This window comes from Polypterus senegalus, chromosome 16, assembly GCF_016835505.1.
Source record: "Polypterus senegalus isolate Bchr_013 chromosome 16, ASM1683550v1, whole genome shotgun sequence".
NCBI lineage: Eukaryota > Metazoa > Chordata > Cladistia > Polypteriformes > Polypteridae > Polypterus > Polypterus senegalus.
In genome coordinates, this window is record NC_053169.1 from 9,098,047 (window position 1) to 9,112,211 (window position 14,165).

A 14,165-nucleotide genomic window follows, 5' to 3' on the forward strand; every position below is an offset into this window, starting at 1 on the left:
TTTTGTTATCCTTTTGTTGAATAGTCTGTATTATAATTGATTAAAGCATCAGAATTAAAAGCTTTTAAAAACAATAAAAAATTCAAGTAAGGTGAAATTTGAAATCCGTTTTTTTTTTTTGTACACCACTCTGTACTTTCATTTGTATTGAATGAGTTTGAATTGTGGAATCGCAACGGGGAATAAATTAGAGCACGTGGAGGGTGAGGAGCAAATGCGCTCTCTCTGCTCTCTCGTCGCTATAGAAATGTAACGTTCGCTCATAGCCACATATGCGCCTTACCTGTGTGTGTGTAAAGAATGAAATATGAAACATAACCAGTAGCCAATGTGCATGCTGGCTGTCAAATGAATTGTGAATAAGCTACTCTTTTGGGTTCATATATTTGTAAATCTGACTCTGAAGGAGTCAGCGCCTCACCAGCCATGAACCTCACCGCACGTCACTGTTTGAGCCAAATATGAAATGTCTGAAGAAAAATTACCGTATAACCAACACTGGAAATGAATAAACAAAATCCTAACTTGTACTTTATAGACCCTCGAAGGTTGAAGCACGATGGAGACTACATTTCCCAAAGGTCTTTGCGCCACACGCACGTGGCTTTGTGAAATCACGCGTGTTTGAATGTGCTGGAATCGCGCGAAAACTAGTAAGCAGTTGCCGGATGGGAAGAGCGGAAGGTACTAATGCTTCTTCTGAAGTCAGTTAATTTATTTGCTGTATACAAAGTCGTTCCGTTACGTGACGACTTTTCAGACTTATAACACACGGACCTGGGTTGTGACGCTGTCGTGCTCCGGTTCTGCATGATTAGGCACTGCTTTGCAAATGGAGGGCCTTGATTGTTGTGCTTTGGCTCTGAGCATCAGTTTGCAACACAAAACTAAATCCTGGTGTCCGCTATTTGTATGTCGATTTGATAAATTAAACCGGACTACGGAGTTGCATGCTGTGCCAGTGTCCAGAAGGCCCCTTCGCTGGCAGGATACCTCGTGTTTTCTCCTCCGCTTTTCTTTATTGACTTCAATTCACACACTTTCCATTTCTCTTCATTCAGGATCGCTGAAATTCCACGGAGATGTCGGAAGGCTGCGGTGCAGATTGTGAGGTGAAGGAGGAGGAGGAGACGGGAGGCGGTAGCGACGATGATGTCGAGTTCGTTGGGGTGAGTGGTGATGTCGCAACTTAGAGGTTAATGAAATGTAAAAAGTGTTCAACTTTGGGGAATGTTTTAAGCAGAGCCCTCCTTTTAGAATGACCCATTTTGAGCCCTAGATTTAAAGTTCATATGTTCGTACTGAAAGAGAACCTTAATGTAGTAAATTTAGTAATGATAAACTGTTTAAAAATAATTCTAAATTTGTCGCCAGTGTTTTTGCTCCAGTGGTCAGTATTTGTGATAGGCGTCTTTCTTCTTCAATGCCCAAAATTGGACAGCATCTTTTTTGATAACGTTTTAATGCATCATGCAAACATTTGTTTGTGTGAGTCTGCGAATTACAATGTAATAGGTTACCACAATAATTGGTCTGCATGCAATCTTGTTAATAAAATAAGACAATATTAGACAATAGATTAGTGGATATGTAGGAGCCCCTGCAGCAAATAGACTGGCACAATTTTTAAGGTTCATGCCCAGTGCCAGAGGCCGCATGGAAGTTGGATAAAATAACTTTACAAAGTTACATGGGCTGGATAGTTAAAGGAATAGCAACAACAGCATTTATTTCTATAGCACATTTTTCACACAAAGAGCGCCTACAAGATGTTAAAGAGATGGTTACAAGAATGAAAAACCAACACAATTAGGTAAAATTAATAATGAATAAGTAACAAAATAAACAAACCCATCCATGTTTACATAATAGATGTATAATTAGTAGAAAAGCAGCACCCTTATATATGATATCATATTGTAGGTCTCTCTATAGATGAGTAAGACGATGAGGACAGAAAATAAATAAACACTACAGTCAAGCAGGAGAAAAAAACAAAATCTACAGGAGTTAAAAGGCTGGCATGGAATACTCCCCCCAAAGATGATATTTTTTATATGATATATGTAGTTTGTAATGTTGGCTGGATATTTTATAAATCTCTTGTTTTCATTCAGAATGGAGAGATAAAAAGAAAACTTGATATAATAAAAGCCAATAGTGACCAATGCAGTGCAGTGGCAAACAATTTCAAAGACGTCCATGGAATAAAGAAAAAAAAATACCCTGTTACTCATGTTGTCTAATCCACGTGTCCGTTATCCAGTTGTATGCTGAAAACCTGCAAAAATATTAAATCTATGCTTTTAGAATAATCGTCAAACATTTTAAATAGGAAACTAAAGCCTTGTGGGAATGACTTTGTACTGAAGATCCACCTCTCACCTTATTTGTTGGTCAAGAATCCTGTCTTCAAATCAAGAAATTCTCAGCCACCACTACAAATTACATTGCTCAGGTAACATACGAAGCAATATTTTTAGGTGGAGTAATTCTTTAACGTATAGTTAGAGTAAACCGACTCGGTGGCTCATGGTCACCACTTCAAGATGATCCACTGATTTATCGTTCTGATGCACAGTTTGTTAAAATTCAACAACATTTGGACAATGTACAGTATTTATGAATTTTATTTTGGTTAAATTTTGATATTTGATTTGTTATACTTTATTAATCCCACTATGTGAAATTGTCTTATCAGATAAATTATTAAATGAAGTGTAACTGTGTAGAAATTGGTTTTACATGGTTAGAAGTGCCATGTGGTGGTTAGAGTATTCGCGTTTAAAGGAACGGTCCAGCGAGAAATTTATATTTCTTTGGTCTGTTACTTGCTCTATGTAGTTTATAGTGACGGCAGAAGAAAATATTTAATCTCGTGTTGAAGACCGGATTCTCGACCAATGAATGAAGGGGAGAGCTGGGTCTTCAGTTCAAAAGCACAGTATTGTGGGAAATGTGTTTTCCTGTTTAAAATGTTCATTATTTTTCCAAATGTAACGTATTAATAATATTTTAGCAAAAAATACGTGCTTGTTGCATGTTTTGAGCACATGACTGGATAATGGACATGAAGATTATACAACACAAGGAATTTTTTTCTTATTTCCATTGATGTTTTTGACGTTGTTTGCCGTTATACAGCACAAGTAGCCTGTTTGGTTCGTTTATAACACAATCCTTTAAAACGTTAAGACTACAGTATAGGTTGTAAAATATATATCATGTTTAGATGAAGCATTCCTTTAACCCTTAAGATGTCTTTGAATTCTGACTGAATGTTTTGTCTTAAGGGTCCGTGTTGACCTCACTCTAAGACCCCTTTTTAGGTTCCCTGGACAGCAAGTGTCTCCACCCAAAGCCTGTTTTATAGACTGGCTGACTATCTTAACCTGTAGTTTCGCTACATTTTAGAGCAGATAACATTTAAGATGTTTAATGGATTGTAAATAATTAAGGTATCCTAAATGTAGAGTAAAATCCATTAAACTGTCAGTCATAATTGACCCCAAAGCCCTTGGCAGTGTTAAGAATTTGTAGCAGCTTCACAAAAAATGTGCCATTTGGAAACGTTATTTGATTTTTAATGATCGTGCCGTTTCTGAGCTGAAAATATGACATTTAAGTTGTTTGTAAGAGTTTTGAATAACAACTGTAAATGTAGAGTAAAATTCACTAAACTATAGGTGGATCAAAACTGACCTGAAGGACATGGCATGAAAAACACGTTTTTAAAGCCGTATTTCTGTTCTTATAATCTGAGCAGATGAATTGTAAGGCACCTTTTACTGATTTCAAATACAAAACTGGGTCCTGAGGACGACATAGGAAAAGGAGAAACATGTAGACTTGAATTGTAGTTCTAGTCCCAACTTGCTGTATAACCAAGAGCAAGACACTTAAATATGTTTGCTACTTGAATAAACACAGTTTTATGTTAACAACTGTAATATACGGTATTCTGGTTCAGTAATTGCCTGGGATTGGGCTATTTTGTTTGTGAATATTATTTTTTTTTCTTGTCTAACACATCTAGAAGCATTTTTAATTAGAGTACTCTCAAAGTTTTAAGAAACCTAAACCTGTCAAAGAAAAAAATCTGAAATATATTGAGATTTTTACATTTCATTATTTTCACTCCTGTTTATACAGTTTGACATTATAGACCAAAGGATACCCTGAGTGAAAGCAGCAAAGATCCTAGGGCTTCATGTTGCATGCCAGGCGATGTCCTAGAGAAGTGAAGACGTATTGGAGCACACTAGCTACACACAGAATGACGCACCCATTATAAAAATACATTTATTATTTTCAGTAGCTGCAGGTTATTAAAAAAAATAATAAGCTAACAATAGGAAGCTACTACACCAATATGATTTTCTTATTTTTGATATATTTAGCCGATACCTTTTATCCATGCCAACTTAAAACCTCTACGGGATACACTACAGTTTATTTATGTGTTTTATTTGTGTATCTTTTAACCCAGTATTATTAAATGATTTGTTCAGACTCATACACTGGTTGTGCTGCTGGGAACTGAAAATGGTAGCCCTGTGGTTTGAATGCCAATCCCTTAGCCAGTACATCACAGTTCTAGTGTGCCAGCTACTTTTTTTTTTAAGTCACAGGTTAGAGCTGTTGACAAGTTACAAGGCTCTGAGAAAGGCTGGCTTGGCATACATACAGATAAAATTCTGTTACAACGAATATCTTTACAATTAAATTTTCACTACAACAAAGTATTTTAATGGTCCTGATAGTTTTCCCCATATGACACGAGTCTATAGAAATCTCATTACTATGAAGTACATTCAGCAGATACTTTCATTACAAGGAAGTGCCCAAAAGACCTTGAAATGCCTGAATGAATCCTCCGCAGAGCAGTTAGTTCTGTGGTCGCAACTCAGTTGTGCACAACGATCCCTAAACAGAAACATTGTAAAAAAAAATTTTCTTTCTTCGTCACCGAAGCAAACAGAAAATATCTCCATGGGTGATGCAAGGAACATTATAAATGCAGGGCACTAACTTAGCCACATCCCCGCCTGACTGCTGTGTCTGTGTACAAGCGAGTGGCAGATCCCGCTACAATAAGTAACCCTGCTGTTCCTGTTTCAAGCTGAATAAAGCTGTGTCGCTAAAGTACTGAGACTCAGCCTCGTGTTTTGGGGTGTAAGACAGGGACTTGTAGCGCGACCACACAATCTTTTAGGATTTGCTTCTGTGGCGCCTCACTGCACCACTGTGAGCCTGCGGTTACCTTGGCAACGAACAAACAATCTTCCACAGATGCGGTAATCGCGCTTGGGGACGCACTTCAGCGTGACGTTCCCGTGGGGTGGGGGATCACAATGAGTTCAGAAACCTCACAATATGAAGAAGCAGCAGCAAAGGATGATTCGGCTCCTGATTGATAACTGTGCTGCCCACAGCATGCTTCCACATTTAGATAATATTTGCGTTGAATTAACTCCCACCCAATTGCACAGCAGCGCTTCAGCCGTTGGATTTGGGCATCATTCGCACCCTAAAAGTTTATTATGACAAGGAAATGCTGAGAAAAATTCTAGTCGGCATAACTTGTAGACAGGAGGAGATTAAAACTAACGCAAAAGAAGCTATTGAAATGATTGCAAACGCCTGGACACAAGTTAAAGAAAGCAACTAATACAGAATTGCATTACTATGAAACTTTTATTACAACGAAATATTTTTTAGGCCCCTAGCAGTTTGTTGTAACAGAATTGTACCTGTATTTTACTTGTAAATTTCACTTTTAATTAAAATACATTGTAATTTTGGTAAACTGATAAGTTAAATGTTTCATGCTTAGATTATAAAAACGCACAGTATTTTCATGTTTTTTTTTGATAGTCATGAAATACTTGTTTGAGCTATTACAGCATATATTACGCTGTCTCAGTATCATTTTTGTGAATAGATTAATCTTGCAGAGTGTTTCACACAGGATCAAAGAGAAGAGAATGTGAATGAAGAGCAGTCAGGATGGTCTGTTCATGTAGAAGAGCTTCAGGTAGGAAGTGGTGTTTAGAAGGTAGAGCACAGCTCAGACTTTTATTAACAGTTTTAATAATGCAGAATTTCTCCAACTTTTGTTCCGTTGAATGAAAAACAGTAACGCAGAAAGAGGAAGAAGTAATAATATCTGAATAATAATATCTGGACTTTATCAGTTAAAGTAGGAATGATTTCCACTCCTCAGAATACATTGCACACTCCCGTTGTTCTTGGTATATTTTTCAATCCAGTGATCCCTCCTTTATCGCGGGGGTTGCGTTCCAGAACCCCCCACGAAAGGTGAAAATCCGTTAAGTAAAAGCCATATGTTCATATGGTTATTTTTATATATTTTAAGCCCTTATAAACTCTCCCACACTCTTATAAACCTCTCCCACACAGTTATACAGCGTAAACCCTTTGTATTCTCTTAGATATTAGGTAAGATTCATTGAAATTATGTATGTAAACACACTGTTTATATACAGTAAAACCTGAATATTATTTTAAAGATATCGAGCGTCTCCAATATCACATATGTTACAGCCATTACGATAGACAGATCGTTTTGGAGCCATAAGGAAGGGCTTAACTATGCACAAAGATAAACACAAAAGAGCACAAGTTAACTCATTACACAGCGAAACACGTTGATGCTGAATGAGCGAGACGAGACTTCCTGGTTAATGCAGCGCAGTCGAATTCGGCGCTCCGTCGCTGAGCCAATCAGCACACAGGAACTTCACTGCGTGCTCTGATTGGGTAGCTTCTCAGCCGTCTGCCAGTAGCGTTCCTTTTATTAAATCAACTGGGCAAACCAACTGAGGAAGCAGGCACCAAAAGTAAAAAAGACCCATTGTCCACAGAAACCCGCGAAGCAGCGAAAAATCTGCGTTATATATTTAGATATGCTTACATATAAAATCCGCGATAGAGTGAAGCCGCAAAAGTCGAAGCGCGATATAGCGAGGGATTACTGTACAGTGTATTCTCTGCCTTCTGCATTAGTGTTGTACAGTTTATCAATGGTGGACAGTCGAGTTTATCAGAGTAATTTAAATCTTTTGGTGCAGTTGAGGGAAACATGTAGATCAGTGGTTCCCAAACTCGGTCCTGGGGTCCCCCTGTGGCTGCAGGTTTTTGTTCCAACCAGCTTCCGTTTTTCATTGGACTCTTAGCCTAATTAAGTGAGTCGTTATTTCCCAGTTTCTGTGTTTTGGAGTCAATGTAGAAATTACACACTAAGTTTGGTAGATTTTTATTAAAATGTAATAAGCAGTTATATGGAGTATATGTATTTTTTAAGTCGTTAACAGTATTTTCAGCCTAATTTTAATTCTGCTTTTCCAGGTGTTCTGGTTATTTCATTGATTCTTTACTAATTAGCGGGTCTGACACTGAAGTCGTTGCTGCTTTCATCATCCTGGGTGTCTGCTATGCTGGTTGTTATTTGATACTATTAGGTTTAAATGAAGGGAGCAAACTCCACAGGAAAATAATAGGAGAACAACAACAGAGAGTTAAGCATTTACAGCTTTAGAAAAAAATAGAAATATTTCTAAATGTGTTATAAATGTAAAAGCCATACAGTTGTGTTTTTCTGAATGCAGAATAAGAGAAAAAAAACAGGTAATTTAAATGAGATTTGTTATTATCGATTATTATCACCGATTGTGAATCTGGTTGGAACAAAAACTTGCAGCCCCAGTGGGTCCCCAGGACCAAGTTTGGGAACCACTGATGTAGATAGATTACTAGGGTGCTGATTCATTCATGCACTAGGCTGAGTAACAGGGAGTTACTCGGTAGCGGAGACATGCAGGGCCACAATTCTGCACATGCCTATGAGCGACGGGATTTCTGAGGCAAACAAACCACATGTGCATTGGCTAGCAGACGGGTGCAAGAATTCGTGCCGAACGCCCGCTACTTTCATCCAGGACGTTCCAAATTCATTACATTCTCAGGAATCCGCATCTGAAGTGTCTGCCTGTAAATGTAGCACTAGAGGGCTAGAGGTTTAAATGTACCCTGCTGGCAATTCACCAATCAGAACGCAGTACTCGCTAGAGCCCGGCCTCTTAACTTTGACGGGTGAAAATAACAGACTTTGTCCCAAGGTATATTTCATGGGGTGTTTGGTGTCACTGAAATAAATAAATGAAGAAATAATTAAACATATTGACAAAAAAAACTTATACTCCTATACCATTGTATTTTTATTAATGTATTGTCACATTTCACACTACATTTGTAAATTTTATTATTTAATTTTTACCAAATAACAGATAAAGTTCAAAGAGAAAACTACTGCTGTGGTAGGCATAAGCTGTTAAAATACTTTGTGAGAACATACTCGCCTTAGTGTATTTTGCTTTGTGTTTGTCATTTTGGTGGCACTCATTTTTAAGATTCTATAAGAAAAGATTGAAAAACTGAAAGAATAAAATGAGTTGAAAAATGTAATTGTGGAATAAATGTGTAGTGATTAATACAACTCCTAGGTTATACTTCTCTGTAAGATTTTTCATAGGCATGTTCTCTGTAAAATCTGTCTTTTCCATACGTTACCAGGCAGTATTTGGCTTTTTAATTGTAATTTTGTAAAATGTTAAAAGAAAAGAAAACTTAAGGGAACAGTGATGAAACCCAAGTAAATGTTCCAGTCAGCAGAGTGTCTTCCCGGGCGGCTCAGAATGCAAAGTAAGCACAAACGGCTATATGAGCAATAAATTTGATTACTTGTACCCTTTGGCAATGTATTTAGTGTTTTTTGTCTACACAAGGATTTTTAATATCATTCTGACATGATACTTGAAAGCAATCTCTACAATGAAAGTAAGCACAGATTTGTTGAGTTGATGCTGAAACTTTGGTAAGTTGTTTTCCTTTTGCAATAGGGATGATGATAACCGGCCTGTTTAACTGCAGTCTCTTCACATCTTACTGATGATGCATGTATTGTGTCATGTCAGGAGCTGTTTGACATCACAGGAGACTAACATAAACTGAATGTCTAATCATGTTAAAGCAGCCCAGGAAATTACAGACATGGCAGGTTTTTTTTTTTTTTTTTAAATTACTGTACACATTTGCCAAGAAGGAAGAAAGTCTAAAGTCTGGGCATGATAACACCAACAATTCGACACAATTAGGCATAGTTATTAGCACTGTAAAGTATTTGAAGCACTTTATTGTTGAGGAAAATTGTTCAGATAGATTTTATTTTAAGAGAGCAGTACATAAATAAAATATTATTTTAGGCCCAAAACTGAAATCACAGCTTTATGTAGGGAAATTTGTGTCCTTAACACAGGAGACCTTTAAAGTTCATTTAGTTTAGCTGTAGAAGATAACTACGCCTGTATAGGAATAAACTGTACACGAGCCCCATTGTTCAGTGTTTCTACCACGATAGAAAGCTGCAAAATGAACAAATGAATGTGTGAAATGTGAGTATAAAGCTCAACCATCTCAGTTCAGTTCAGGTAGAGCGTACAATGACAAGTTCTCAGGTTGAATGCAAGTAAATAAATTACCAAATACAAAAAAAGCACACATAAGGACACAGATTTGTTTAATTAATAGTTTGAAACCGATTTAACATGGAAACCAATGATACGAGTCCTTTAAATGAAAATTAAATATCTCTGCATACAAGGTGAAGTAGAAAATAACAAAATAAAAGATATATATATATATATATATATTAGAAAGAGAGAGAGCTTCACCCCTCCTCCAAAACAGTGATACAATGGGAAACAAATTCCCTTTTTTTTTTTTTTTACCTTCTCTTTGCTCAATCAGCTGCTGGATTGCTGTTGCTCCTGTGTGGCGTGATCTACATTTTGCGGCGCTTTGAACATTTTAAAGTCAGTGCCTTGTCTCTCTTCTCCCCCAGACATCCTCAAAGACTTTTCAATCTCTTTTCGCTATTCTGTTATTTCACAGAATTAGTTTTTCCGTTTGTTCGTGCCAATGCGATCTTTACTCTCATTTTTTTTGAGACTTTTGAATGTTTCTACTTCCATTATCTCTAACCTGCTCTGCATGTGTATCACCAGACTCGTGAGGCGTGAAAGTGTCTGTCTCTCTTTAAAAGATCACATCTCGTTGCAAGGTTTTATTTTTTATGTATATAGAGAGAGATAGATAGAGTGCATCTAGAAAGTATTCACAGCGCATCACTTTTTTCCACATTTTATGTCACAGCCTTATTCCAAAATGGATTAAATTTATTTTTTTCCTCAGAATTCTACACACAACACCCCATAATGACTACGCGAAAAAGGTTTACTTTAAGTTTTTGCAAATTTATTAAAAATAAAATAATGAGAAGGCACATGTACATTATTATTCCCAGCCTTTGCCATGAAGCTCCAAATTGAGTTCAGGTTCATCCTGTTTTCCCTGATCATCCTTGAGATGTTTCTGCAGCTTCATTGGAGTCCACCTGTGGTCAATTCAGTTGACTGGACATGATTTGGAAAGGCCCACACCTGTCTATAGAAGGTCCCACAGTTGACAGTTCATGTAAGGGCACAAACCAAGCATGAAGTCAAAGGAATTGTCTGTAGACCTCCAACACAGGATTGTCGCGAGGCACAAATCTGGGGAAGGTTACAGAAAAATTTCTGCTGCTTTGAAGGTCCCAATGAGCACAGTGGCCTCCATCATCCGTAAGTGGAAGAAGTTCGAAACCACCAGGACTCTTCCTAGAGCTGGCCGCCATCTAAACTGAGCGATCGGGGGAGAAGGGCCTTAGTCAGGGAGGTGACCAAGAACCCGATGGTCACTCTGTCAGAGCTCCAGAGGTCGTCTGTGGAGAGAGGAGAACCTTCCAGAAGGACAAGCATCTCTGCAACAATCCACCAGTCAGGCCTGTATGGTACAGTTGCCAGAGGGAAGCCACTCCTTAGTAACAGGCACATGGCAGCCCGCCTGGAGTTTGCCAAAAGGCACCTGAAGGACTCTCAGACCATGAGAAACAAAATTCTCTGGTCTGATGAGACAAAGATTGAACTCTTTGGTGTGAATGCCTGACGTCACGTTTGGAGGAAACCAGGCACCGCTCATCACCAGTCCAATACCATCCCTACAGTGAAGCATGGTGGTGGCAGCATCAGGAACTGGGAGACTAGTCAGGATAAAGGGAAAGATGACTGCAGCAATGTACAGAGACATCCTGGATGAAAACCTGCTCCAGAGCGCTCTTGACCTCAGACTGGGGCGACGGTTCATCTTTCAGCAGGACAACGACCCTAAGGACACAGCCAAGATATCAAAGGAGTGGCTTCAGGACAACTCTGTGAATGTCCTTGAGTGGCCCAGCCAGAGCCCAGACTTGAATCGATTGAACATCTCTGGAGAGATCTTAAAATGGCTGTGCACCGACGCTTCCCATCCAACCTGATGGAGCTTGAGAGGTGCTGCAAAGAGGAATGAGCGAAACTGGCCAAGGATAGGTGTGCCAAGCTTGTGGCATCATATTCAAAAAGACTTGAGGCTGGAATTGCTGCCAAAGGTGCATCGACAAAGTATTGAGCAAAGGCTGTGAATACTTATGGACATGGGGTTTCTCAGTTTGTTTATTTTTAATAAATTTGCAAAAAGCTCAAGTAAACTTTGTTCACGTTGTCATTATGGGGTGTTGTGTGTAGAATTCTGAGGAAAAAAATGAATTTAATCCATTTTGGACTAAGGCTGTAACATAACAAAATGTGGAAAAAGTGATGAAGCGCTGTGAATACTTTCCGTACCCACTGTATATATAAAAATATAAATGTTACCTTATAAGATCCCTGCTGAATTTTACAATATCCCAGCAAAGTATAGAGACTTTCCATGCCCATCTCAGTGATTTGGAAAACATATGGAGTTGTTTTTCTGAGATATTTTGTTAATAATGTTTATGGATGTGACCATTTAATCTTTTTCAGAAATAGTTTTAAAATGTTTGAACAACACAAGTGAAGAACCTGGAATTTTTGATCTCAAGTGTCTGACATAATGGGAGTAGTAATGAAAACTAAAAGCAGGTTTAAAAAATGTGTCCCCTATTACAAGGCATGAGAGAAATTGTATTGTATCTAAGGTTATGATCCAAAGTCCTGTCACTGCAGAAAGTTGCCGTGTGTGTAGTGCATGGTATAATATTATCACAAGACTGAAATGAATGACAAAAGGCAAACAAACATCTTTTGTTGAAAGCGGGTCAAACTTGACTAAAAACTAGAACGAAGATATAACAGGCCAAGCTTACTGTACTTTGGCAGATCCGTTGTTCATCATCTGTATAATAACGTGAACGGCACACAGCGTGGACATCACAGTACGTGAAAGTGAACTTGCACTGCAGGCTAACTGTTTTGCACATACACTTAATTTACTTAGTTGTGGCCCTGTAATGAATCACAGCTTAATTTCATAAATACACCAGTGTGGCAAATCAAATTCTGCTAGGCCCACTGAAGCACTACCTTGTCATAGTATCAGTGCAGATCTCATGATAGGCTAAAATGCTACTGGAAGCAGCAAGCTGTAGTAACTGCAGCTCTCACAGGTCATGAATGTGAGAATGAGTGCTAGAGACCTCGATACATCTGTCACTGACCCTGCTTCAGAAATTGGGGTCGATTACATCAAGGAGGAGTCGTACCACAGCTGGTCTTGCAACAGCAGTCCTCCAGTATGATGGAGGGGGAAAGCCAACAGACTCCCAATGTTTGTTTTTCTGGTCAAATCAGACAACTGTCTCTGCTATGACTGTACTGAGTGTTTGTGTTCAGTTACAAGAGTGTATTGTCACAGCTTCATTTAGTTTTGACAGTGTCCATTTTTTTAGAAGGAAATGTAACATTAAAATTCTATGCAGATACAGTCGGAAACCACAGCCAAGGTAGTTAAGTCTTTCAAGCAAGAAATAAAAGGTCAGCCATTGTTGGAGCGATATTTTATGTTCACTCAGAAAACAAAACAAGAAGATTACATTTGAATGGTTTTCCACTGCAGTAACTTTACATTATAGGTAAATAGGTTTGTTATTGTCAGGAGAAATTATTATTTGCATGTGTCAATTTCACAGGCAATATGTGTTATGTTACTGCAGTGCAAATATTTTATGTTAATATTTGAGTATTTTATTTTAATACAAAATGCTTAACAAAAAACATATTAAAACTTGGGTATTTGCTTTGCAGTTGCTTTGCAGCATTTTGATTTATAAATGACTAATAATAATAAAAACATTAAACATACAGTACATTTTTATGAGAATTTCATATTGTAGGAACATTGTATTGTGAAGCCTGAATTGCCATATGAATTGTATTGTGGGATAAATGTAATGTCTCTTGCCTCCCTATTACACCTTCACTTATTTTTTAATGATACGTTAAACTAAGCTTTAGTGTGATTTAAATTTTTATGCATACAACCAAACCATCATAAAGGAAAATTGAAACAGAAAAAAAATTATAGCACTTCCTCTGTCAGCCTTTTTCTTTTTCATAATTCCATTGGCGCCCATTGACTGTTGCAAAGTAACATAGTAGGGAAATAGCTACTTATCTGGCTCTGGGGTCTCAAACCTGGGTCCCGGTGAGGCCAGTATGCCCATGTTATAGCCGTTAATGACGTTTGTTATTTATGTGCACACTTTATCCCTTTCACATTATTGAGGGCAAATCATCAGAAAGTTTAATGGTCTCCAATAAGATTAGTGCTCCCTCTTTCATTCCTTGTTATTTGCTACATATTTTTGTATTCAAATTTCCTTTATTAAGTTATAGTGTTAGCTGGGCTGCTGCCTCATTTGTACAGCATTTGGTTTAGGATTCTCCGCAGCAGTGGTAATGTTTGCAGTGTCTCATCTGTTAGAAAGAAAAATGCAATGCACTTTTATAGCTATTTGCATTATGTAATAACATCAATAGATGGTGCCTCGTAAACATTAACGCTAAAACTGGCCAATAGAGCGTGACTGCCGGATGGATTGAAATCAACTTGTATAGATTTTTCGACCAACAAGAACTCTGCAATCAACTGTTTAGCAATACCAGCTTTAGGCTATTTCACTTTCTGAGGTTTAATTACTTTCACCGTCCTGTTTCTTAATGGATTTTTTATGATGTTCTGTTTCTCTC

At 37.9% G+C, this 14,165-nt stretch overlaps 1 protein-coding gene across 2 annotated transcripts in view; it reads left to right on the forward strand.

Moving 5' to 3' along the window:
- The first annotated feature begins 598 nt into the window (after window positions 1–598).
- Window positions 599–14,165, forward strand: part of znf451 (zinc finger protein 451) — a 58,380-nt gene continuing 44,813 nt past the window's right edge. The window contains exons 1-3 of one of the 2 annotated variants that reach the window (XM_039738244.1): window positions 599–684; window positions 1,062–1,169; window positions 5,972–6,037. In XM_039738244.1, the coding sequence (XP_039594178.1) occupies window positions 1,083–1,169; window positions 5,972–6,037 (153 nt within the window). In that variant the 5' untranslated portion in view covers window positions 599–684; window positions 1,062–1,082. The remainder of the gene's footprint in view (window positions 685–1,061; window positions 1,170–5,971; window positions 6,038–14,165) is intronic. The other variant, XM_039738245.1, reaches the window with a different exon arrangement.